Source organism: Puma concolor, chromosome B1 (assembly GCF_028749965.1).
Source record: "Puma concolor isolate L17-30 chromosome B1, mPumCon1.1.hap2, whole genome shotgun sequence".
Lineage (NCBI taxonomy): Eukaryota > Metazoa > Chordata > Mammalia > Carnivora > Felidae > Puma > Puma concolor.
The window spans coordinates 201,388,158-201,415,456 of record NC_141670.1 but is presented as its reverse complement, the minus strand read 5'-3'; the positions used below and the strand labels follow the sequence as shown (position 1 = coordinate 201,415,456).

The following is a 27,299-nucleotide window of genomic DNA, read 5'->3' as shown; positions in this document are numbered from 1 at the left end:
TGGGAATCCAAAACGAATCTGATGCAGTTCTTCTTGGACACATGCTTCTAAAAAAGCCTTTTAGTTTTCACCGCAAAAAGGAGCGAACGTATTCCTGGGATACGGAAGGTACTGCCGTGGAGTGGAGGTGTGTTTTACGTGCTTAGTATTTTCTAGCACGGACTGGCCGGCTTTAGAAGACATTTAGCACGGGCTTTTGGAGCTGCTGATAAGCGAAGTGGACTGCTCCGTCTCGGTGAGTTTGGCGTGGGGCAGGCGGTAAAGGGCTCCCTGGAAGCTCTCCTCTGGTCCTCAGCTCAGGTGTTCACGTCGAAGGGCCCGAGTTTGGGGACGCAGGCCGACGAAGTTAAGAGCGGAGGCTTTGGAGTGTCTTTTGGAACACGGACCTCGGCTTTTCACCTTGCTGGCGGTAGGACCTTGGGCAGGTTCCTCGACGACTCTGTGCCTCGGTTTCCTCGGCCGTTTCCCTCTGTTACGCAAATGCAAGGGCTTCACGCGGCGCCTGACACGTGGTAAACACCAAACGTTTAGGACGCTGATGACACGTTGTAAGGCGGGCGTGTGGTGGCCGTCATGCGGTGGTCCGTCCCTGGCCCTGGAGGCCCTGGGGCCCGCGCTTCTCCCCCCATCCTTCAGTGTGACTGGTCAGCGTTCCCGTGCTGACGACGCCGCAGACGGGCGGCCGGCTGCTGTCTCTGGGCGCCGAGCTGAAATGCTGCCTTCCGCCCAGAAGTCTTCAGAAAGCTTGTACCCTCCCGTGCTTGTGTCTGTTGGTTGAACCGTGTTTCAACACCAGAGGTTCTTGACCTGAGTTCCTGTGGTTCCGAGTTCCTTAACCGAGTTCCTCTGACTCTCAGAATGGAAAGCAGAAAATGGTTTTGTGCCTGTGGGAATATTTATTTCCTTTAGGGAAGAGATCAGATACACAGCTTCTGCCAGAGTCTCCGAGGCGTCTGTGCCCTTGAGAAAGGTAAGGAGCCATAAAATATTTCATGATTCTTTCTGGAAGGCGGCTCAAGAAGTTAAGAATATAACCCCCCTGCCTAGAAAATGAAACTCGAATTTGAATTTCACAGTTTGTTTTGTAAGCTATCTGAATAATTTTAGAGATAGGGTTGGGGTTTTAATTCGAGGAACTAAAATATAAACGGAGTGCGTTTTCCTCTTACCCTCTTGTCAAAGTTCTGAAGGGCACAGTGAGAGCCAAGAGAGGTAGGAGTACGGCTCTCCCACTTCCAATGGAGACCTTGAGCCCATTATTTTGCCCCTCCCCTCTAGAGAGAGGGAATAATAGTGCCCCCCCCCCCCCCCACAGGGTTCTGATGAAGGTCAGGTGGCATCCTTTGCACAAAGTCCTGATAGCTCTTCTCTAATAGCAGGCATTACATGTGTGTCGTCACCATTTTTGTTGCAAGTGTACCCAGCAACATTTAGGATACGTACAAGCCAGGTACCTCTTTTGTTTCTATTTTACCTAAATGTTCCTCATTTCTTATGACCAGACTTTCCAAGGTTCTGTGGCTGAAATCCCTGAGCCAGAAATAACAATTAACCCTAATGAATGAGGATCCCAAGTACATATGCCCTTAGACTCCTGCCGAGCACCCAGGACTGGAAAGAAGCCAGCAGGGTTCGGTCATAAGGAGCTTTGACGTTGATCGAGCACCAAAAGGTATCTCCGTGTTTGAGTCAAAAGGACGTTGTCGTCTGACCTTAGCAGCGTGTGGGTGAGGAACCGAGGCCCAGAGCAGTGACCCTGAGGTCCTAGAGCTGGCTCAGGAGCGGGGTCCCCCACCCTGCCCGTCCAGCACACCTGCCCAGAAGCACTCTGTGTTCTCCAAAGGAGCCGAATGGGCACGGGCGGCCTGTGGGGTGCAGGTGCGAACGGAGGTGGCGGGGAAAGCGTGTGGCGAGTCTGGAGACAGCTCTTTGGAAGAGAGCACCTGCACTGAGAAAAAGGAGGAAAGATGCGGAGGAGAGTGTGTTGGGGTGCAGGGGAGGGACGCTGGAGGCGCACCCCGCCAGGACACAGGACTGACAGGAAGCTGAGTGCTTGCCAGGACAGAAATGCCGTTTCAGCGGTGCCCGTCGTCCGCTCCGCACCCGGCTGGCGAGGGCTGAGGGTGAGGGGGCTGGCTCCCTGCGCCCGGCCTCTTCTCGTACGGGTGTCTCGCTCACCGCCTGTGATTCTAGCATCTAGCATCCAGCTTGCGCTCTCTTCGTGGCCCCTGAGCTCGAACCGGTCGCTTCCTCTGATGCACAGCTGAGGACTTGGCGATCCCTTCTGACTCTGGGGGGACTTGGTGCGAGAAGGTGCGTTCGAACCCGGTGTGGCCTTTTGTGTCGTGTAGGTGTCATGTGCTTTTCACCTCGTGCACTAGTGTTAAGCTGGACGTGGAGGGGGCCAGAGTCCCGAGGGACGGCGGCATGAGGCCAAGTTCAGCCCTTTTCCCGAGCGGGTTGTGCCCAGGTGAGCTGCCCCTGAGCTGCTTTCCAGAAAGGCTTCTCCAGATGCCCCGCCCTCGCGGAACGGACCCTGGGTGGGGTTGCCTCTGCCACTGCCCTTTGTTCTTTGCCCTGTGTCCCCTTGGCTGCCTTTCTCCTGCCCGCGGAGGCTGTGGGGGCCGCCCATCACCATGGAGGCGGTTCTCGTTGGCTCTGTGGCCAGACTGTCTGGGACCGCGTTGTGCTATGTCAGCGACCTTTTGTGGAGCCACGAGCAGTGTGTGCGGCTTCTCTCTGGGCCTCAGTTTCTTTCTCTTTCTTTCACAGGGGGGCAGCCTCCCCCCACCCCGAGCGGTGGTATGAGGGTTAAGCAAGTCAGTATGTGCGTCTCAGGCTCCGAGCCTGGTGCCTGGCACAGAGCACGCACCCAGTAAGTGTTAGTTACTCGTCCTCCGATTGTGCTGGGTTTGCACCAAATCCAGGTTTTTTCTTCTTCTGACTCTGCAACTTCCCACACTCCTTGGTGCTGCAACTTGGTGAGAGGCCATAGCCGTTTAGCGTGGCCCAGGTCTCTACAGCCCCCCTTCCCTTCGCTGCCCCACGCGGTCCCCAGTGCTGCACACCGGCCTGGCCTCGTGGGTGGGACTCAAGCAGGGATGAAGGGGAAGCAGGAGAAGAAAACTTACAACGTTTGGGCAGGTGCTGCGTGCCAGACGCGGTGTCAGACCCTCCACGGACATTACTTTCGTCGATGGCTTGTGGTGGCCTTCAGAGTCCTTCTCTCGTTTGTACGGAGGTCAGGGCCCGAGAAGTAACGTAAGCGCAGCAAGACCGTGTATCGCCAGCGTCAGAGCTGGATGAGAACTCACCTCTGTAGAGTCTGTGCTTGAATTACCGGGACTGGGAGCAACGCAGCACCCGTGCACCCTGCACGCCCTGTCTCTGCACACAGGGCTGTCTGCACACGTTCCACACACACGGTGTCTGCACACACAGAATACCAGCTCTACACATTCAGTTTCTCTGCACGCATTGTACGCACACAGTCTCTGAATACGTGCTCTGTGCATAATCTCCGGACCAGACAGGGCTTGGAGGGGATCTGAAAAGCAGTGTGAGGTCATGTAGCAACCTTGGGTTGGAACCCCTCCTGTGTTCGTCGTCCTCCCTCCCTCCCTCTCTTCTTTATTACCTCCTTTCTTACTGTGCCTGGCCCGTTCTGGGTCTTACATATTTGTCAAGGGAACAAATAAAAGAAAGGTTTCCAGGCACACAGAGAAGAAAGTAGTGATGATTAACCAGCACAGGCTTACAAAGCAGGAGCCATACTGCTCCCCGCGCCCCCCCTCCCCCCAGCCTCATTGGTGTCAGTTGCTGGGCAGGTAGGTGAGGAGATCTGCTTTCAGAAGGCACTTAACAAGGTCTCCATGATATTTTGTAGAGGAAACTTTTTTTTTTTTTTTTTTTTTAATGGACTGAGGATTTGGACTATTGGGGCATGTGTGACTGGTTGAGCTGGTTGTCCAGCTCAGGGAGCTGGAGGGGACTATGATAATTCCATGCTTTTCCAGCCCCACTTTCATCCCATTTTTAAAATTATTTTTAATTACAGGTGTCTTTAATGGCAGAATGGTCAAGCGGCAAATAACAGGAGGCCAGGGGAAAATAGGAATATAGTGAAGGTGGAGATTAGCGGCACCAGTCGTGAAAGAAAGAACGCTAGCTATTAAGTCGTCCTGACCCGGTGACATGACAGTGAGCACGCTCTTCGGCGGCATCAATAGAAACCTAAAGGCTAGAATAAGGGAGGTGATGTTTCTGCTTTCCCCTGCATTTCCTGCTGACACACAGAATATCGAGTCTGTTCTGTGAACTGCATTTGAGTTTTGAGGCCCGTAATTTGCAGCATTCAGAGGAGACTAAAGAAAGCCTGAGCGTCTTGACTACGTTTAGCTTAGAGAAGAGAGAAGACTCACGTAGGGAGTGGAGGGGGGCCCCACGAGCTGAACCTGACTCCGAGGGACAAAAAACTTTGTCCTGTTCCAACTAGAACGGGCGACCTGGGAGAGATGGTGAGCCCCCCACCGTCAAAGCAGTAAGCGCCTGCCAGGCCCCTTCTGGTCTTGAGAATCCAGGAAGAGAGGAGAGATTTACCTGTTTCGCGCTCTGTGTATCACGTAGCATGCGTGAGGCACAGAGCAAAGCCAGACCGGCCGGGAGTGGACAGTTTGGAAATGGGAATGTTCTAGCAATGCCAAGTGAGTGCAGTTTGGGGCGCCAGAAGAGTGAGGATGAGAATGTCTAATTAGATTAAGGTGTGATCGAGAAGATAAGGAGCTGGAGAGGGAAGGTTGGGGCCAGAGGAGTGAGGGGGGAAAGGCTGAGCACGTGATAAGCTGCTGCTGCTGCTGCTTGAGGTTGAAGAGGTCCGAGACCTGTTTACAAGTGAAAGTTGCATTGAGCCCCGTGGGTCATTCAACGTTGTATGGGCTCTTCACGTTTCGACATTAGGTCCTGAGTTCTTCGATGATCTCGCTAACACTGAGAACCTAAGATTTTCTTTTCTTTTTCTTTTTCTTTTCTTGGTTTCTAAATTTCTTAAAGGGATAGAGGCTTAATATTTATCAGAAGCGGTACTTTTCAGGTTGCTAATATGGGAAGTTGGGCCGCCAAATTCATCCCAACAAATGTTAATCATCCTTGTCTCCTTGTTTAACCGTCCCTCCCGTCTGCTACTCAGGACCGACAGTAGAACTAGGAACACCAGTCTCTCTCATCTTTCGCGCACACATTTCTCATTCTCCCACTCCCCACGTGTCTGTCTGTCTGTCTGTCTGTCTGTCTGTGTGTCAACACATGCTGAATTCTGGAAACTACAGTCCAGGGTGGCACTGGTTCTTAGCAAATATCCAGAGTAGGTTATTTAGCTACTGAAGACAGTTTTCTGTAGGTCACAATCGCCTTGTGTCTTCTAAGGAAGTTACCAGACTGGGGATACACAGCACTTTATCTATGGAGCTAACATTTGTATGTTTACAAGTATATATTTATACATGCATGTACAATGTATGTAATGTATATAACGTCCAACTAACAGATACAGCATGCCTCAGGGAAGGCTTTTTGCAGAGAAAGTGGGAGCGAACCCAGAATGCCATGTTAATTCCTCCTTGGGCCCAGCACATTTGAGTAGAAGACAGATGAGAAAGAAGACATTCCAGGCAGAGGGAACAGTAGGTGCCAAAGTGCAGAGGCAGAAGAGGAGGCTGCTTCAGGGAAAGGCTTTTCGCCTCTGGAATGTGGGGGTGGTGATGCAGGAAGTGCCGAGGAGAGGGTGGCCAGTGGTTCCTTTGGCGGATGTTGAGCAAGTTGAATGGATAGGCCTGCCTGACCAGTTTAATTTGTGGGGTAGAAAAGAGGGCAGCCCTGAGACTTTCTATCTTGAGGAAGCAAGAGAGAGGCTCTTTCTCCTTGGGGGAACAGGAAGGGGGCCAGGAGGGTTGAATGTGAGTGGTTGGATAATTAACACTCCATGTTGCTCTTGAGGCACCAGCGGACCCACAGGAGAGGTTGGATGCGCTCACCTGGAACACAGGAGCAGGGCAGAGGCTGGGTGGGAGTGTTCTGTAGATGGTAAATAAAGCTGGGGGTGGGAGTGAGTGAGTCTAGCCTGAGTAAGGTTCACGGGTTAGCAAAGGCAGAGGAAGCGATGAAGGAAGGCAAAGAAAAGTTTGCCAGAGGCTTAAGAGGAGAACCCGGAGAGAGGGAGAGAGCGTGGGGTCCCAGGAAGCAGAGGGAGACTGCTGGTTCCTTGGAGAAGGGCAGGGGCAGGGAGCTTCCTCAGGAGTTTGTGAGGACGGGTAGAGAGTGGCCAGCACTCCCGCGGTGACTGTCACCCCTCAGTACCCTGCATTCATCCAAGGGTGGTGTCATGCAATAGAAATTAGGGGGGAAGTGCTGGGAGGGGCCCAGCCCGTGGCTCTTGCTTCCCAAACAGTTGCCGAAGAAAAGAAGGAAGCAAGAAAGGGCCACTTCATGTATGCAGTCCCTTCACAGACCAGCTGCTGCGACCTGGCACCAGTGGAATTTCTGTGGCGTTGCCAGGCTCTTTTGTGGGTGACAAGTCAGCGGGGAGCCTCTCTGGCACAGGGACCCACAGCGTGACTGCAGCAGGGTCGCCATGCTCCAGAGGCGCCTTGGTTCTGAACTTGTAGCTGTAATTGGTATCGATGCATTTTCAATTATGGCTGAAGGGAGTGGATTCAGATTTAGTTAGTGGGCCTCCAAATTAAACTTGGGAACACAGTCCTTGTGAAAAATCATGTTAGCTTATCAGTAGTTGGCAAACACTTATACAACGGTGGTTCTGGCTGTGCCTTTGGCTGCATACTAAACTGAACAGCAAGCTGTGTCCACTGATTGAATGAAACAAAAATAATGATTTTGTGTTACAGGGAACTTTTTACAATATGCCAGAGGGACCTACTGGAGTCTCTTTAATCTTGAACAATGGTTGTTTCTTGCAGAGGCAAATTATGCAAATCGGTACTTAGTGTTTCATAATCAATCAGGTCTTTGTTGGAAGTGTTGTGAGTGCCAGCAGAACAGAATTCCTAGCGTGGGGGGGGGGTGGGGGGGGAGTGTGGGGGGTGGCTTGCAAGTCAAACCACTGCTGTGACCAGCAAAGGACACTTGTGACCGCTTTGAACTCTCTCCAGTTAAAAGGCAGCCATCCTTTGAGAAGAATCCCACCGTTTTGTACCAGGCTTTTTGTTTTACGGTGTATCTCGCTTTGGGTAATTTACACAGTCCCCGGGAAGGAGCAGCTCGCAGGACTGTTCTGTGGGCGACCCACCCAGACAGAGCTGGGCCTGCCGCCTGGGATGGCAGATGGCAGCCATGCTCCTGCCCCTGGAGCTCCCTTTGTGCCCAACCTGCCTCCAGCGCGGTCTTTGCACGTCGTCGACTTGGGCTCATCCGAGCGCACGTGTAGATGTCCAGACAATGGCGTCTCAGCTTCGGCCTGCACAGAACAGTTAACCTTTGATAATGCTTTGATTCTAGATCAAAAAACAAAGAACCAGAGAAATTTTAAAAGCCCTTGGGAAAACGTGGTGATGTGTTTTAGAGTTCCTGTTAGTACTACAGCTGTAAGACTTGGGTCGCCATCTAGTGGATAACGGGAAGTATGAGCCGCCGCGCTACGGGGTTGAACCCTACTCTTAGCTGTTGAAAGGGGTAGATGATGGGTTTGGTTCGGAACACAGAATCACCCTCGGGGAACCGCGTTGGGCTAGGCGTGCGCCTGAGCAGCTTACGTCAGATAGACCCGAAAACATTTCACAAGATGCTAACGTCTCTGAAAGAGATCCACGTGCAGGAGAGGGCCTTGACCTGGCCTGGGAGTGGCAGAGAAGGCTTTTAGGAGGCATCAGACTTGAGCAGAGGGCTTGGGGCAAGAAGACTGGGATCGGGTGGGGGGTGGGCTTCGAATCTGGAGATGTCCACAGGGAGAGGGACACCCAGGGCCTCGGGCTTAAGGAATCAGGCCTGATTTGTCGGTAATGGGGAGTCCCTGTGTACTTTGTCAGGAAGTATGTGGGAAGATTTGCCTTTTTGTCCAGAAGTATTTTTTGTCTGGCTGCAAAGATTATACATGCTGATTATAGAAAAATGTTAAAGTACACAAAGGTTTTAAGAAAAAAGCAAAATCTCCAAATCTCACCACCCAGACAACCATCAGTATTTTGAAGAACAGTGTTCCGACTTCCTCTCTGTGTATGTGTACAACCTTAAGTATGATTTGGTATCTTTTCCATAAGTGCATCATGCAGTATGTGCTTTGGGCGACCTTGCTTTCCCCTCCATGCTCAACAATATGCTTGTGGGAAACCATCCATGTCTGCGGCCCAGGCTCACCCAGAATACACCAGGCTCACCCAGGTACAATCCTGTGTACCTCACAGGATTTCATTGGTGTGCACGCTGGGATGTTAGGGGTTTAGTTTGGTCCCTCCTGGTAAAACCTCGTATGTACAAGGACGGTGATGTGACAGTCTTTTTTTTTTTTCCCCTGTCAAATGCATCTGGATTAGGATGCACACTTTTTATGGTAGATGGGTTATAGAGAATTTCAACATCTTGATGATTTTGGGAATTAGTCTTATTTAAATATAGCCACTTAAAAGTGAATTTATGTTCAGAGAAAGAAAGGAACGGGCCACATGAATACCTGTAGTTTCAGAATGCAGTTCAAATCACTTGTTTGATTAAGTCTCAACTTCCTAAAGAGGCCAGATCCTGGCCGACCCTGGAGTGTGGCTGTTAGCTTTGTGCTGTCCCATAGCTGGAGACCAGGCCTTGAACCGGAACAGCTCGGCTCAGCTTTGGGTACTTCTGATCTCAAAATGTTCCTTCTACACTCGTGGTAAAAGCAAGCCTCACAGACCTGCCGTGCTCGGATGGGACGGCGGGGTCATCTTTTGGGTGGACTTGGAGAGCACTTGCTTTGGGAGTCACAGTCTCCCATTGGTTTTGAACCACTTACGTGGGATGTGTACCCTCCATGTCCTCTCATCTGTGACCTGGGATTATAATGGAGCCTACCCACAGGGCCGTCGGGAGCAAATGAGACAATGGACGGGTAGTACCGACACTGGTAAAAGCTGGCAGGTAGCTCGTGCTGCTGCTGTTTTCTAGAAATTGCATTCGCCACCCTCTCTTTGTAGCGAAGCCCAGGGAGATTAAGCGACTTGCTCAAAACTTCAGTTGGCAAGGTTAAGAGTTCAGGGGAGCCTATAAAAGCACCCCTTTCTTCTCAGCCCAATTTTGGAGCCACCTGAAAGAGAAATACAGGAGTTAGAACATGAAAATCCACACAGGGAGCCTGGCTTTAGGTTTGTAGTGAAACATGGGGGAAGCTTGGGTCAGAATATCCCCCCTCTGCTGGCTGGCTGGCTGGCTGGCTGGCTGATGGGAAAAACGGAGAGGGCGAGAAGGAGCCGAGCGTGCCCATTCTCCTTTCTCCAAATCAGAAACCAGTTAAGTGGCTCCTCTTCCCTCTGAGGCCAGGGTGTTGGCCCCACTGGAGTCTCCCTGCACCTGAAGCCTCAGGAGTGGGGGAGCAGAGTCTCCTTCAGCAGGGGGTGGCAAAGCAGAGGTCAGAACCCAGGAGTCTCTGCCAAACCCCCTGGGTTTCTTGCCCTTCTCTCTCTTGCCCGCCCTGCTCCACCCAGACCCGCAGTCATGTGCCCAGAGTCGACTCCTTTGCCCATGTCCGCCCGGGGCTAAAGGTGGATGCAGGGGAACTCAAACGCAGGGAAGAAAAGCCGTTGGGGAAATTGCCTTCATTGTACGTTTAAGCCATATTTTGAGGCTGTTTAAGGATTGAAGGAAGCTCAGGATGAGCTGAGCGTCAGGAAGACTGCTGTTCTTCCTGACCGCCCTGTTTCCTTGCTCATGGCTGTGGGCCTTCCCCCCGACATCCGGGTGGCCTCGCCAATTCCAAGCCTGCCGTGTCGCAGAACGCGAGACCCAGCAGCCGACCCGGGAGGAGACGGCTGGAGCCAGTGGCAACATTCTCTTCCGATATGTGAATATTCCTACTGTAACATATAGGTGACTTTTAAAACGAGCGCTGTGTGTGGAAGCTTTTCTTGCAGATCTTTCTGTATCCGCTGTAGTTAAACACGTTTTTTAAGATCAACGTTGTACACAAATACTCTCACACGAAACCCAGCTTCTGTTACTTGGAAGAAGGATGTCAAACTTCATTAAGTTAAATATTAGTAGTCTTTTGACAGAATAATACAGGATAAGTGACTTCGCCTTTGAGTCACAGAGACCTGTGATCAGTCTCAGTTCTGTGTCTTTTTTTTTGTTGTTTTGTTTATTTATTTATTTTAAGAGAGAGTGCGAGCTGGGGAGGGGCAGGGAGATCAGAGACAGAATCCCAAGCAGGCTCCGCACTGTCAGTGCAGAGCCCGACACAGGACTCAAACCCAGGAACCGTGAGATCACGACCTGAGCTGAAAGCAAGAGTCAGATGCTTAACCGACTGAGCCATCCAGGTGCAACGCCCCCCCCCCCCCCACCCCCTTCTGCGTCTTACTAGCCTTGTAACCTTGCATGGCCTCAGTTTTCATGTTGCTTAAATGGGAACAGCAGTCATGTCTAACTCATCGGGCTGCTCTGGGGAGAGTAAAGGGCAGCCCGTGCCGAGCAGTTTCTGCACTGCCTGGTGCACATGGCTGGTGCTCAGTGAGTGACGGTCGCCGTCGGCTGTAGTCACGTGTGTGGTGCTTTGCTGAACACGGGATCTGAGAAGAAAGGAACAGCTGGACGTTACTCGCTCGGATGCTCTTCTCGGTTCCCAGTCATCCCTTTGTGGATACTGTGCTGGAAAACTGCAGTTGTGACCTGTCCACAATGTGCGCTTTAATTTGGAGGCTGAGAACGCAAGCCTGATACTTAGAACGCCAGGGCTCCAGCCACACTTCACCCCGAGGTGTCCCTCAGCACGTGGTCTGTCCCGTCTCTGACTCCGTGTTGTGACCTGTAAAATAGGCGTGATGCTGTCCCCTGTGGTCACGCCTGGGAGAATTAGGTGAGCCAGTGCACGCAGCTCTGGGAATGGGAAGAGCTCTGGGAAAAGCCTGGTATACCGTCTTTTCTCGGTGACGGTTTTGGATTTTGAAAGGGGCGTCCACCCTGATAAATGGAATTCTAAGCAAAGATTGCAAGTACTTAGAAATAAAGCCGGTAGAGATTGTGTGTGGAATTTAGTTGTTGGTTCAAGCGTGGACAGCAGAAAATCACACAAAATGACTAAAAGTGTTAAGGGAAGAAAGCGCTAAATGGGAGATGTTTCAAAATGTTTTTTATCAAGGGAGATTTCAGATACTCCCTCAAGCAGACAGGATGCATGACGAAGCTGCAGGTACACGTGTGCCCATCCTCAACTCTTACCGGCCCGCGGCCCGTCCTGCTTCGTCTGATGCTCCCCTCTTCTCCATGTGGTTTTGAAGCAAATCCCAGGTGTCCTATTTGATTGGTAAATTTTCAGTGTATTTCTCTAAAAGAGAAGGATTTTAAAAACAGGGAAGTGAATCATAATGCATCAGATATTAAATACCTCCTGTGTTCCTTTTCTCTCTCGGCCTGCAGTTCACGTCTCATTTTAAACTACGTTTTATGTTAGAGACAGTGGACGCTTCTCATATAATGTAGCCGTGTAGTCAAGCCACAGCCGGTGGGCATAAAAACTCTTCCTTCCGCGGTGGGCCGGCCATCAGTCAGCTGGAAGGTGACGGGCTTTGTGAGAGCAGACCGGCTCCTGCGAAGCGTGCTAGGGTGTGCATCCTCGGACCTTAGTGCTTGCGCTGCCCCCTCTGGGCGCACGTGCTGACTCTAGGAGAAACACGCACAGACGGCCGGTGTGCTCCTCTTTCTTTGTTGGTTCACTCGGTTGTGTAGGTACAATCTTGTGACAGGTCTGATACCTTTTTGACCCAACTTGTACGTCAGGACTTCTCAGATCTTGAAGCTCTTTCTGTTGGATTTCCAACCCCCCACAAACTCCCCCCCCCCCCCACCTTTTCCTTTTCCAACATTTATTCTCTACTGGAGATACAAAAATGAACAGGGCATAGATCCTGACCTCACGGGGCTCAGTTGAAGTCTAGTGGGGGGTCACAGATAAATACTTGTTATGTTCAATGGAAAGTGCTAACAGGTATCTGTAAAATACTAAGAAAGGTGTTCAGGAAGGCTTCACGGAGGAGGTGACATTTAAGTGGAGCCTGGAAGGACGAGCAGGGATTCTTCTGGTGGCATGGGGTTGGGGTGAAGAGAGCTGCTCTAGGCAGAGCAGGAGCAGTCACGAAGGCACAGAGCTGTGAAGATGGGGTGTCCCTCACCTGCCCAAGGCTGTGATGTGCCCCACCACATGGTTCAGTCCCCGGAATACTCCCTGTTTTCAGCCCTTGCGTTTGTCACTCACCTGGTCCCACAGAGACCTTTCCAGTGACCTGTTCCTTCTCCCGAGACTCTTCCTCACCCCCTCCATGTCGTTCAGTGATACCAAGACTAAGACACTAGTTTAGATCTTTATGGGGCAATAAAATTTCCATTTTACTCCGATTTCCTTGTCAAACTTGACACCGGAATGGCCTTTCTCCTTTTAAAAGTGAGGGACGTTCTCTTTGGACACACACAGAAGTGATTCTTTTAAAGTTACCACTAGATGTGGAAACATTCACAATTCAAAGCATACAAGTGCTCACACCCCTGCAAATTTGGAAATACAAGAGCCATAATAGAATTGTTGAAATATAATAAGCTGTCTTTGGCAATGACCCCTCCCCACCACGTGAGGGTGCGTTAAGAAGGCAGCTCTCTGCGCCGTGGGAAGAGGGCTCTCGCCAGACCACGTCTGCTGGTACCTTGATCCAGGACTTCCCAGCCCCCAATACTGTGAGACCGTGTTGTCGTTTAAGCCACGCGGCCTGTGGGATTTTGTTATAGCAGCTTAAATTAGGACACATTGTATTAGTTTCTTACTGCTGTTGTAACAATTTACCACAAACCCGGTGACTTAAAGCACCAAGAACGTATTATCTTACGGTTTTGTCGTCTGAGGTCCAAGACGGGACTTTGTAGGTTGAAATCAAGGTTGGGCAGGGAAGCGTTCTTTCTTGGAGAGACTTAAGGGAGAATCTGTCTCCTTACCTTCCCCAGCTTGTAGAGGCCAACTGCGTCCTCAGCTCCCTCCTCTGTCTCCAGAGCAACCAGTCCTCCTCCCACTGCTTCACTCTGCCCTCCCTCCTGCCCTTCCCCTTCGACATCTAAGGACCCTTGTGATTATATGGGGCCTTCCTACTGGGTGAGCCGGGATAATCTCCCTATTTGAAGGTCAACTGATGAGAACCTGAATTCCATGTGCTATGTTAATTCTCCTCTGCCTTCTAACAGAACGTATTCACGGGACTTGGAAGCCTTTGCAGGGGGAGGGTGGCATTTTTGTACCTGCAACAGCAAACACAGTTCTTTAGGGCTTCTCCGGTACCCACTGTTTCGTCAACATTCAGTAACAGTTTTTGAGGCTCTGCGTTGCTCCGGGAACTGTGCCTGATAAGCACAGGAAAGGGAAAGGTACCCATCACCCTCTAGGGGCTTGCCATCTACTGAAGGGAAATTGGTCTGAAATCAGTCACTGTGGTCATGAAGGGAGGTCATGAAGGAAGGGGTGAGGTCAAGGTGCCACATTTTGTGGGCGAGTGGGGTCTGACTGTGCCCGGGGGTGTGGAGCAGATACAGGGAGGGAAGGAGGAGAAGCCTGTGCAGGAGGGAAGGTGGGCAGGGCATTGCAGGGAAAAGGAGAACCATATGGGTGTGCGTGCTGGGCATCTCTGGGACTTGGAGCCTGGCGCCTACTGGGAGTGTGGCAGGGACTGAGGCCACACGGGACTTGTGGAGCTGGACTGTGAGGGGCCTTGAGTGCTTTATGGGAGTTTGGACTTGACTCCATTGTTCAGGCCTGGAGGTTACTTGTTGGCTGCCCTTTGGCAAATCAGCCTTGGAACTGCTGCTTTTGGCTGTAGTGTATTTAAATGTTTGTTTATTTTTGAGAGGGAGGGAAGGGGAGAGAGAGACAAGGAGAGAGAATCCCAAGCAGGCTCCAAGCTGTCGGCAAAGAGCCTGACGCGGGGCTCAATCTCATGAACCATGAGATCGTGACCTGAGCCACAGTCAAGAGCCGGCTGCCCGACTGAGCCACGCGGGTGCCCCTGGCTGCAGCGTGTTTTAAATCCAGAAGTCCCCACCACCAGATGTCCTGTAGCATCCGCCGTTCACCTCGCCTCTGGTGGGCAGTGGCTGGGCAAGGGGACAGAAACCGTTGCGAGTTTGAAAACAGGACGGTAACGTGATCAGTTCCTAACGTGTGGTGCAGTAAACACTTCGTTTGTGCTTCTCTTGAGTATTTTCCCCAACGGTCTTAAAAGGCAGATTTTGTAAGGCAGCTGAGGTGGAAAAAGTAGGAATAAGAGTGTGAGGAAGGGAGCTGTGTTGTACAGGAAAATAGGTCGGACGTGGACTCCGGTGGTCCTACGTTTGACTGTAAGCCTTGCCACGCGCTGGCAAGGTTGAGAGCAAAGCGAGAAACAGGCTGAGTTGCTAAGTGGGTAACGGTGGGTGAGTCCCTTAGCTTCCGTGAGGTTCACTTTGCCACACTGGTTCCCGTCGGAGAGCAGTGCCGCGAGTGCCCACAGCAGGACAGCAGGGAAGAGAACGAGGTGGTGTGAGTGAAAATACCTAACAGGGCAGGGCTAGCGGACAGACTCTCAACCCTGGGTCGTTACCCGGCAAAGAAGCGAATGCCGTGGCCACGCTTCATTTTCAGTGTGATTCCTGCTCTGCACGTGCCTGAAGGTCCTTTTCCGAACCAGATTTATTATTTATCTAGACCCTGTGGGAAACCGAACCGATCCCCTGTTGACCTGTCTCCAGACAAACGCTGAATGTTTTCTTTGTGATAAATACTATCTTTGTATTTAGACATACTCTCGTTCCACAGATACTCGTCGATCAGCCCCGTGCCCCATGTGGCGCTGAGACCTGTGTGGGGGCTGCACGGCCCCCGCCCGTGCGGCTCTCCGACAGGGAAGCAGAGGCCGTGGCCGTGAGTGACTTGGTGCCACGTGGGTGGCATGCAGAAGTGCTTTTAGGTTGAGAGCAAAGCGAGAAACAGGCTGAGTTGGCCTCGACAGAAAAACTGTCATGGAAAAGATGAAAGTTCAGCGGACCCTTCAAGGCCGGGGTTGTGTGTGTCTGGAAGAGGTAGCAGGGGCATTAGGAAAACGAGTGAGCGCTGGTCCAAGGACAAAGCAGGCCGCCAGCCTGGTTAATCAGTCTCTCCTTCTGGAGACACTTTTGTCCCTGTCGACCATGATCCTAGACTTCTTCCCACCTCTTTTTACTTCATTCTACTTAGTTTTTAATCCCTAGCTCCACACGCAGTACCTGGGCACACGGTAGGTGCTTTAGAGTAGGGTTTGCTTATGCTAGTTCCCAGCCGTCACAGAGGCAGTCCTTTGTACCTGGTGTCCTTTCAGTTCATCCGTGGAAGTAGGCCATCGGGAAGATGGAGGTTTGCTGTGTGGGAATCTGCCGTTGCCTCTGAAGCTTTTAAATCTGCTGTTCTGCAGGGCCCCACCTGTCTATCTGCTCTGCAGGGCCCCACCTGGTATCTCCAGCCTTAGACTCCGTCCCCAGAACACTTGGAAGATGCAGTTTTTGTCTGTACTTTTAGAAGACACATAAGGAAAGGAATTGGCCTTTGTTGAGCATGTGTTGTGTCAGTGTTAGACGTGCATGATCTTACTTAATCTGGAAGTTCCTTAGAGATCATCTCTTCATAACATCCTAGATCTATCACAACACTTACAGGTTCAGGGGCGACTTTGGGAAAGTGAACCAACAAGTTAATGACAACAGATGACCCTTGACCAACCTGGGTTTGGGTTGCCTGGGTTCACTTATGTGCAGATTGTTTTTTTGGATAAATGCAGTATAGTCCTGTGAGTGGGTTTTCTCTTTCTTATGGTTTTCTTTAAATTTTTTTTTAATCTTTATTTATTTTTGAGAGAGAGACAGAGTGCGAGCAGGGGAGGAGCAGAGAGAGAGGGAGCCACAGAATCTGAAGCAGGCTCCAGGCTCTGAGCTGTCAGCACACAGCCCGACGCAGGGCCCGAACCCAGGAACCATGAGATCATGACCTGAGCCAAAGTCGGACGCTCAACCGACTGAGCCACCCAGGCGCCCCATCTTTCTTGTGATTTTCTTAATAACATTTTCTTTCCTCTAGCTTGGTTTTTTGTATGAATTTAGTATATGATATAACATACAAAATATGTGTGAACTGACCATTTATGTTATTGGTAAGGCTTCTTGTCAGCAGTAGGCTACTAGTAGTTAAGTTTTTGGGGAGTTCAAAGTTATATATAGATTTTCTGTGTGGGGGTTGGCGCCCCTCACCCCGCATTGTTCAAGGCTCAGCTACATATGAGAATCCAAACCGAAGTCGTCCCGTTTGTGGCTTCAAAATTTTTCTATAACCTGCATTCCATCCTCTATTAATTTAAATTACACATGAGTGTAACATATCCATATCTCTCTCTCTCTCTCTCTCTCTCTCTCTCTCTCTCTCTCTCCCTCCCCCTCCCCCCCCCCCCCATGTTAACAGTTTGCTTTCTTTTCATTCTAGATTTCACACATTGGCAAACTGAGAGATTTTCTCCTGGAACACAGGAAAGATTACATTAATGCTTATAGGTAAGTGCATACTTCTTACCATGGCTTTGGTGACTGAATTCTTTTCCATACCTATATTCCTTTTGAGGCATTTGCCCTTACTTTTTACTTACTCACCCAGAGTCGCCGTGGGGAAGATCGGTTCGGCCGTGGTGTCGGTGGCAGAAAGGACCGCCCGTCCCCAAGATAGGCTCTTCTCTACCCTCCAAGTCCCAGTGCCCCCCACGGCACGATCTTCAGGATCGATGCTGCCACACGTTTGCATCTGTGTTGGTGCCACACACGTTGGGAAACACGTAGACACACGCGAGACCCACCCTCTCAGCACGGACTTACTGAACCCACGATGGAACGCTGCCGGTCACGTAAAACGTGTCATGTCGGTGCGTTTCTTGCATCTAGAGAGGGTTTGGTTAGCTTGCTTTTTTAAAAGAGAGAAAGCATTTTGATTGAGCCTTCCAAAATGGTTTCTGGAATGGACTCCGGCTCTCAACAGATACAGGAGCGTTGCAGGGCAGACACCTTGTCTCCTGTGCTTCCTGACCTCCATTCATACCTGGCAGTGGGGTGGACTGTCCGCCATGGGACTCCGCTTCAGGCCTACTGTGTGAATTCACGAGAAAGTTGGATGGGATGTGCGAAATGACATCATAAGTAATTTTATACTTTTAAATGTGCTTTGTTCGTATGGTTTTGGAATGTCGTAAAATTCTCACTCTTAGTGCATAGTACCAAGAAGAGCTTCTTTTTAAGCTCTCAGTTAAAGTAACAGCTCAACACTAGATGGCAGTGCAAATCTCATTTCCCGAGGTGTGTGTGTGTCTCCAGTACTGATTTGATAGTTCACAAGAGTGGAAGCTGCAGCCATTTTGGGAAACTCAACCAAACTGGCATAAACCTCTCTGTCTAGCTCCTCCCTTTGTACCTGACCCCTTAGGTCACATAAGTGGCTATAGAGGCCTTGCCTGGAAATCCATTGTTAACTTCCCTTTGCCTTGAAAAGGCATCCAACAAGGCAGATGTTTTAAATGTCGGTTTAGTTCAAGCCACCCCACTCCCTTATTAGCACTGTGAACCTGAGAAAGTCATTTAATCTGTAAAACCCTGTCTTTCTCCAAACCGGGACTTAGCGAACTACCGCCCGTAGGCCAAGTCCACCCAGCTGCCTGTTCTTGTACAGCTTGTGAGCTAAGAATAGTTTTCGCATTTTTAAACAGCTTGGAGAAAAGACTAAGATCTCACCACATATGAAAACGATACGAGATTCACATTTCAGTGTCCACAAATAGAGTTTATTGGAATACCACCAAACCCATTCATTTGCACATTATCTTTGGCTGCTTCCGCGCCACAACAGCAGAAGTGAAGGGCTGCGGCAGACCGTGCCACTTGCAAAGCCTAATGTATTTACTCTCCGGCCCTTTTCAAAGCGTTTGCAGAGCCCTGCTCTAAACAGAGGGGTTGATGATCCCTCACCAGCTAGTCGAGAGATTCATACAAGACAGTATAATGGAAATGCAGTGCATTTCCATGCATTTACGAGATGATTGTAAAGGGTGCTGCTCTATAACTTGGCAATCGTTTTCACCTTTTCTTAAAAAAACGTGCTTATTTATTTTTGACAGAGCGCGTGCGCGAGCGTGAGTCGGGGAGGGGTAGAGAGAGCCGAGGGGACAGAGGATCTGAAGCGGGCTCTGTGCTGGCAGCGGTGAGCCTGATGCAGGGCCCAAATTCAGGAACCGCGAGATCATGACCTGAGCCAAAGTCAGACGCTCCACCGACTGAGCCCTCCAGACGCCCCTCAACTTCTGACGATAAAAGTGATGTTAAAGGCATTTATTTCTGCTCAGCTCCCACACAGTGTGCATCCGTGTTCCCAGACGGCTCCGAGCCCTCTCCCTTTGTCGCCCAGTAGAGCCAGCTGCTGGCCCACGGCTCCCTCCTTCCCAGCTGCTCTGCGGCAGATGCACAGATGGACATCCCAGATCTCTGGGGGCCGGTCCCGCTCTGCCACTTACTGGTTGGGTGGCTTGAGTGTCGGAGCTCTGGCCCCTGAGGCTTCCTGGTCCCGACTCATCCGTCTCCCCTTTGTGGAAACTCAGTCTTTGACTCATTTTCCCCGCTGCAGCTGCTCTTTGCCACCACGTGCATCCTGGGCTCCAGTCCTACCCGTTTGCGTCCCTTGCAAAGCACGTGGGCTCAGGGGGTCAGGCACACCCAAGTTCAGTCCCACGGACGCCCAGTGTTAATTGTGTGAGTGGCTAGAGCTCGCTTCACGTCTTTGTGCTTGTTTTCTTTTTTGTAAAATGTGGATAATGTTCTCGTGAGGATTACGTGAGACGCGCAAGCTCCTGGCACATAGAAGCCCCCTGGGGAACGGCAATAGGGTTGGAACCCCGTGGGACCTATAATGAACTTGTGGGGGGGGTGGTCAGTTAATAAAAAACACGCGTCTCCTTCCTGCCCGACAGCGGTGGGAGGGAAGGAGAGAGAGATGGCATGCAGGAGTCAGGTGAACGTGATGAGATGGACGAGTTACCAGCTTTATCACCGGTAAAAATCCAGGGGGGCGGGCAGAGCTTAGGTCTGAGGGCGGGCGGCCTTGTTGAATGAAGGCTCCTGAATTAGACTCGCTCAGCCATGACCGCCACTGAACGGTCACAGGCGCTGGAGCACAGAGAGCGGGGCAGGCCCCTTTATAGCACAGGAGAGAGAGGAAGACAGCAGGACATCTGTTCTCTGTAAGCAAGCAGATCCCGGAGAGGAGAGAGAGAACAGAGCCGTGGCTAGATGCGTGTGCGTGTTCGTGCCCGTGCCCAGTGAAGTGCCCTCCCGCATGAGGGCAACAAAACTATACCACTTGGGGGGAAAACTTCCTTGGTTTCTGTTGTTCTTAATAGAACCTAGGACTAGGGGGTAGGCATCCCCTCAGTGACATGCGTTCTCTCCCGATAGAGAAGGGCCGCCCTTGTCGTCCCCCAGCAGGTCCCCCCCTCCTGACGGTGTAGACCGTCCACGGCCTGCCTTTGACCACTTCTGCCTCCCAGTGTGCTGGCCTTGGCCAGGAACATTTTAGATGAAGTATGATCATGGAATTGAAAGAAAAATTGCCTTCAGACCCATAAAGCTATGTTAGTTTGACATAATTAGGAAGCTGTAATTTTTTCCATAATGTAGAGCTCAGACTTTATTGACCCATTTAATTTTTTTTTTTTTTTTTAGTAATGACATTTTACTAGAGCAGAGCAGCACGCAATGAGGTAGCCTCTGGCTGGATCTCTTGAATGATTTTAATTAAAAATAATGTTTCCACTTCTGGTAGATGTACCTTTTCTGCAATGTCTTGGCAACAAAACAATACCACTTGGGGGGAAAACTTCCTTGGTTTCTGTTGTTACTAATAGAATAACCATACTGTCAATTTCCAACTCGAAAGGTTAACGGGTAATGTTCCTAAAGGAACATCACCTTTTAATTGAGTAATCAGTCTTATCAAATTAACCTTTAGACCTTTTCAGTTTCCCTGAGCCGAGTTTCCATTAAATCAAAATAGAGAGTAGGAGGATGTTAATCTAATGTTCTTGGAATTAGTCATTTATAGATCCGCTCCACCCACGGGGTGCGTGTTCACTTGGAGGTATCTTTCTTGTTTATTTGTCCCTGACCCCTTTTCGCCTCCGTTTCTGATGAGAGTGTTTCTAGTTTCTATTGGGGAGGAGCACAAGACCAGAGGCCCCCCTGCTCCTGTTTTCCCTTCCCCGCTCTGCCTGAGGGGCTGGGGGGATGGAGTGCCCCTTCCGAAGGGCACATTCTGTTAGCATTACCTGGTGTGACCTTGGTTAAACCAAACTAGCTAAGAAAATGAGATGCCAGGGAGGTCCAGGTTCCGCTGAGAGTAGGACCATCTGTTTTCCAAGAACCGAGGGGTTTCCTTCTGTCCTTCCAACTCTGCCCCAGAAAGTGAGGGGCTGGGGTCAGGGGGTGGGAAGGTGCCTCGCGCAGGGAGGAGAGAGGAGACTCACCCGACGCCCGGGACTGAGAGGCCCAGGCTCACTACTCCCTTCTCTCCCATCATCTAGGATGGATGCAGTCACTGCCTTTGCCCCTGAAGCTTTCCAGGGAAGGCTCTGGAAGGGCTCTGCAGGGGGCCTCCTGAGGAGCACAGATGCAGCTGTATATCAAGCCTGTTCTGCCATCAGCCTCACGCACCGAGTCGGGTCGTTCAAAAAGTATTTGATTGTGATGCGCCGATCTATCAGCCTGCCAGATCCTAAGCATTGCTCTTGATGATGCGGATACAGCAGTGAACAGGCAAAAAGTCCTTGCCTTTGGGGAACTTAGATTTTTGTGGGGGAAGACAGATAAACAAAATTAAAAAGTAAACGATACAGAGTGTTAGAGCAGGATAAGTGCTTTTAGGAGGAGGGGGAGGGGAAAGTGGCTAGAAACGTCAGAAAGGGTACAGTCTTATTAGGGTAGGTCAAGGCAGGCCTTATTAAGAGGGGGACGTTCAGTAAACACCTAAAAGAAGGGATCAGTTTATGTAAATATCTGGGGAAAGAACGTTCCAGAAGAGGGCAGCCAGCAAGTATAAAGGTCCGGGTGTAGGAGCATGTCTGGAACGTTGCAGGAGCAGCAAGGGGGCTGGTGTGATGGGGCAGGAGGGTTGGGGCCTAGGTGAGGATGAGCTCAGAGAGACAGCAGGAGCCAGATCTTACAGGCCATCTTAAGGATCTTGTAGCTTTTGCACGGACCTTGGCTTCTATTCTAAGGGGGGGGAGGCCACTGGAAGGTCTGGTAAGGACGAGTGATAGGACATGACTCACTTTGTAACAGCATCAGTATGGCTGCTGTGTTAGGAGAGGCCAGAACAGCAGACCTCCAAGGAGGCTCCAGTTAAATCCAGGCGAGGGATGTCATGGCATCGTGGACCAGAGACAGAGCAGTGGGTGTGATAACAAGAGGACAGATTCTGGAAATATTCTGAAGGTCGAGTCAAGGAGCGGGTTTGAGAAGAGCAGGCAGGGGCTCAAGGTGGGGCACATTCGTGACACAAATTCAACATCTGATTGGACGGTTAGATATTCGTGCCTCAAGTTCTCGGAGAGGTTCGGGCTGAGATAGAAGTTTGGGACTTGTGGGCATAAAGCTGGTATTTGCACCGCTAAAGCCACAAGACCAGACCAACTCACCCAGCGGGCAGTGTGGAGAGATTTCAGGGACTGGGCCATGAAATGTCCATCTTTAAGTGTTCAGGGGGCTAAGAGGTGTCCACAGAAAGCCTGAAAACGAGCAGTGGGTGAGGTAGGAGGAAATCAGGAGGGTGGTGTCGTGGAGGCCAGAGGAAGAACACTTGAGTCAGGGAGGGGAAGCCCCCGGTTCCTCCCAGTGTGTGCAGTGTAACTGGGTAAGGGCTGAGCCCCTGTGGGGGCCGCTGGTGCCCTGGGAGCGAGGAGAGTAAAGTCTCCTTGGATTGGGGTCAAGAAACAGTGGTCCAGATGCTGGGGACCTGGGTGCAAACTTACTGGAGAAGTTTCACCTTTAAGAAGAGAGAAATTAGCAGTCATTCTTAGGAGACATGGAATTGAGAGGTTTTGTTTCATTTTATTTGTTTAAAATGGGAGAATAATGCCACATTTGGGGGAAAGATCCAGTAGACGGGGGAAAAATGCTATTGGGTAACTAACATAGGTAGCGTTCGCTCTGTGCTGGCCCCGACTAGGCGCTGCGCGCACATGGTCGATGGTGCAGGGGCGAGAAGGAGCATTGCGGGGGCTGCCCTGGTGTCAGGTGGGGCAGAGCTGGTAGGTGGCCATCCACCCTGGACGCGGAGTGAAGGTAGTGTCTGCGGGCCCAGCAGAGGAGGCCGGGAGGAGTGGGGGAGCCTGGGGGCATTCTCCAAAACCGGGAAGCAGTTATCGCTCACCCTGAGGACGGCTTGAGGAGCACTGGCGGAGGGGGGGGGGGCGCGGAGAAGGAGCGAGGGAAGGCACGTGGAGCACACCTGCCCGGCACCGTTTGGGACCCACCTGATGGAGCCAGTCTTGTGATGTCTGTCTGTCTGATTTCCACTTGTTCCTAAACTCAGCTAAACAGTGTGCAGTTAACTGTTGGTCTTACCACCGGCCACCGCTGTCCTCGGTCTCGTTCCCACTCCCCGGCCTCCTTCCTGGAGCCAGACTTTGCTGAGTGGCCCTCTGGAGGTTAGGATTAAAATGGTCGAATCAGTTCGACAAGACCCGGGCAAACAGGTGGTTTTCGAGTGCCCGTCACGGGAAAGCGGCCTGTTTCCACAGCGTCTAGATGGCACCGTGTCTTCTGCCCTTTCAGTTGGTCGGCCGTGGGTTGTGGCCTCCGGCCTGCCGCAGTCTGTGGCCACGATACTGAATGTCACAGTGACTTTTCCCTTTTCCTTAAAACAAGAGCATAGAACATCAGAAAGCCGTCCTTTGTTACTTAAAATCTCCTTTAGTTTCCTCAGATTTTATCACCAAATGATTCTAAAAGCCCATTTGCCCTGGTTCCTTTTTTCAAAACAAAGTGTCGGTCATGGAACATTTGGTCTCCAGATCAGTACTTCTGTCCTTTTCAACTGCATTATAAGGACCAGCCTTAATGGCGGTTTCTTCCTTCCTTACTTCCAGCTCTTTCACTCCTCTGTGTTTTCTACTAATGTCTGCTGCTCACCCAGGCCCCAGATCCCCGGAGCTGATGAGGCTGTGCCTCCAGCATCTCTTCCGTCCCTGACAGCTTTATGTCTCAGATCCGTTACCTCTTCCCAGTCCTTGCCATCACCCACACCCTGCCCAGTGCCCCTTTCTTAAATTTCAGCCCGGCAGAAATGTACTAGCACCTGCCTCTTACACAGCGTAGGGAGACAGAGATGAATAAGGCAGGATTCTCTGTCTAGTTTCGATAACCCGTTGACTGATCTTCCCCCTCTATTCCATCTAATGAGATACTGCCACATTGATCTTCACGAGGCTGAGCCCTTCGATGGGCTACAGAATGCAGCTACTTCCGCTGGCACTGGAGACCCACCAAGAGCTCGTAGCTCTACCTGTTCTGTGCTCTGGCCAAATCGAACTGCTGACTGTTCTCCAGATAGGCTCGCTGTCTCCTGATTCCATCCCGTTACTTAGTAAGAGTGTCCACTCTGGTCTCCCCATGGCCACATCCTGCCTTTCAAGATTTGGTTCATAGATCGCCTTCCTCCCCGTCAACTAGTGGGAAAAAAGCATCCTGTCTTCTGAACTCTTCCCTTTTGTGACACGAGAGACCCCCTGGGTGGTGGTTAAGAGCCAGGATGCCTTGGTTCAAATTCCAGCTCTGCCAATTACTAGTTGTGTGACCTTGGCAAGTTACTTAACCCCTCTGTGCCTCAGTTGCTTCGTGTGTAAAATGAAAAGTGTAATAGTTCCCACCTCCTAGAGTTTTGAGAAATAAATGGGGAAACATATGCGAAGCACTTAACACAATGAGTTGTATTCATGCACGGGAGGCGTTACATAACCGTTCGCCTTTGTGATGTGCGAGCATATATGTGAGCCCGTGGATGTTGCCCATCATGATGTAGTTTACTGAGAGCAGGGTCTGTGTTCACATCTGAAGCCCAGACATTAATGAGGTAATTCCGTGCCGTCTGTTGGGCGTATACTGTGGACAGGGTTCTGTACTTGCCCCTATGTAATATTTATAGCAAAAATAAGACTGTAGCCTTTAACGTTTGTCCGTACCTTTTCAGTAACCTTTGAAACAGAGTAGAAAATCATTTACACTCTTCTTTCTCTTCCTTACCCTCAGGAAGCATTTAACTGCATATTAAAGTAATGGGCAGAGTGCCAGCAGTATTCTGTGATTTTGAACTTGCCCCTTTTTAACATACAGATCAAGCAAATAATTTAAAAAAATACATATATTCTTTTAGATTTCTAAACCTGTAAATAAACTTCCCAGTTTCTTCCTCCTTTCCCCCTGAAGTAAATTGACTAGTCCAGACCTATATACCTAACATGGTTTCCCTTCATTGAATCTAATATTTCGGTAAATTGAGGTCTGTAATGAAATTACCCCGCTGTACCTCGTAAAGGAAGTAAATAAAATTAAAGTGTGATGAATTTCTATATGTGTCCTATGAGAATATATATTTTTTGGAATTTATTTACCAGATAGTTAACCTTTTCAAAATAGTAATAATTTTGTTACTGTGATACTTAATGTGGCACCAGCAAGCCTTCATCACTTTTGACGGACATGTTTCAAATGGCCATTATGTAGCTGGTGCTCTTTTTAAATTATCACAGAGAAACAGGAGTTTGAACTTTCTTCCAAGTTGGCTCTGTGTCCTCACCTGTCATGTCCTCAGGTCCGCGTGCCACCTAAACATCTGTCCCCCCTCCGCCCCCCCCCCCCCCGCCGCCACCATGCCTGCTGTGCTGGGCGCCCTGGGCTTCGCCGCATCCCTGCACGTCCAGTCAGTCCTCGGCCTGTTCGGTCTTTCTCGGACCTGCTGTGCCTCCTCCCCACCAACGTGGCCTCAGCCTGGGGTCTCTTCATGTCTTCCCATAGCCATGACCAGGCCACCCAGTTCTGCTCTCATCTGCCTCCAGGCCAGCCACCGCAGAGGGCCCTGCACGAAGTGCAGATTCCTCTGTTTAACATCCTCCTTGGGCACCTGGGTGGCTCAGCCGGTTGAGGATCTAATTCCTGATCTTGGCTCAGGTCACGATCCCTGGGTCGTGGGATTGAGCCCCGTGTCGGGCTCTGTGCTGACCATGGAGCCTGCTTAAGATTCTCTCTCTCTCTCTCTCTCTCTCTCTCTCTCTCTCTCTCTGCACCCTGTCCCCTGCTTGTGTGCTCGCTCTCTCTTTCTCTAGAATAAAAAAAAAAAAACAACACATCCTCCCGTGGCTGCACCAGCAGGCCCTAACCTCTGTATCCCAAGGGCTCCTCTGCAGCTGACAGCGGATGGAGTATTTGTGTGGTCGTTGTGTTTGGGGGGAAACCTATCGATGCTGGAGAAGTAGCTGTTGCAGGTTCAGCACAGTTGTAAGTGAACGTGTATTTATCGAAACACTGTCCGTGTTTCTTTGAGAAATAGTGTCGACATTGCTCTACATTCACTGTGGAGACACCGACCGTGCACGTGTCCCTGCAGCGACTTGAGGCCCCGAGAGCCCCATAGCGTGGACGCTCAGTTTGTGGGGACCGCCCGGTGTACTCCTGTTTTCCCTTCCACACTCAGATTAGCCTCGCGTAGACCGTCTGTCGTGTGGTGATCCGGGCACTGACCCGCGGGCTGGGGATTTGTAGCAGGTCTTTTTCGCCATCCCCTGTGGGAGTGTCCCCCGCCGTGCCCGCCTGGCACCGCCCTGCGCAAACTGACCTCTCCCCCCTTGGGCCCCACTGTCCACTTGCAGACCAACACCATCCAGCGCAGTTTCTCTCTCGTGCCCCTTCCTCCTCCCCAGGTACCTGTGGCCTGGTGCCTGCCCTGTGCGGGGATCAGAAATAAGCCTTGTTCAGCTTTGGAGCCCTGACCCCTGCCGCAGTGCCAGCCAATGGGGTTTAGTATAAAAGTGAACGAATGGATGAATCGCAAGGATCAAAAATAAGTAAACGAAATACGCGTAAGGCGTTGAGAGTAGAGTCTGGCGCAAAACTACCTGTTCAGCTACCGTGTGCGGGACACCGTTTTAGGTCTTGGGGAAACAGAAAGGAAAAAGATGAAATCCCTGCTTTTGTGAAGCTGACGTTCTCCTGGGAGGAGAGAGACGTCACTGCTTCGGGGAGAAGTAAGTGCGTGAGGCCAAGGAAGCCGGTGAGGAGGAGATGGCAGGGGAGGAGCAGTGCGGTCCGGAGTGTCCCAGCCTGTGTCACAAAGCGGAGCAGAAGGTGACTCTGGAGCTCAGAGACAGCAGCGTAATCCCCAGCACAGGCGCTGAGAATCGGTGACAGGGCGGTGCCGGGGTGAGCCAGGGGGTGGTCACGGAAGCCGGCTGTGATCAGAGATCCGAATGAGGAGGAGGCGCGTGCACGGCTGCGGGAAGACCACCCGCCGGATGCGGACGTGGCAGGCCGCGCAGGGTCGGGGGCGCGCGTGGTTGATCGGGGGCAACAAAGCAGCCGGTGCAGGCGGGGTGCAGGGCAGGAGGGTGAGTGTCAGGAAGTAGGTCACACGTCAGGCCGGGCCGATCGGGACTTGGTGTTTTATCCCCGGTGAGGATGAGTGGCTGGCAGGGCTAGCGGATGGGGACGGAATGAACTGAGTCTGCACATTATCCGAGGTCCCTTTTGACCTGATATTTTGTGACCCTAAATTCAGTGATAATGTCTCGAGTGTTTCATTCGAGTATTAATAATAATGCCACCCCTGCCCGGCTCTTAGGAAGACGAGCGAGGTACTAGAATTACAACGTTTTGAGTTTCACGGCGCTGGGTTATCGCAGGCGAGCGCCCTCACCAGCTCGGTCACGTTTGAGTTTTTAACTTAGTATCAGGGGGAAATGAAATGGTCTGAAAGCCCTTTAATTGTGAGTTTCCGA

The 27,299-nt window shown here is 51.1% G+C and overlaps 1 protein-coding gene across 6 annotated transcripts in view; it reads left to right on the top strand.

Annotated features, from left to right (window-relative positions):
* STX18 (syntaxin 18) overlaps positions 1–27,299 on the top strand; it is a 121,275-nt gene that overhangs the window by 53,862 nt on the left and 40,114 nt on the right. For 5 of the 6 annotated variants that reach the window (XM_086705458.1, XM_025921539.2, XM_086705461.1 and 2 more), the window contains one exon: positions 16,709–16,776. The exons of the other annotated variant lie outside the window; for it this stretch is intronic. In XM_086705458.1, coding sequence (XP_086561584.1) covers positions 16,709–16,776 — 68 coding nt within the window. The remainder of the gene's footprint in view (positions 1–16,708; positions 16,777–27,299) is intronic. 6 annotated transcript variants of the gene reach the window in all.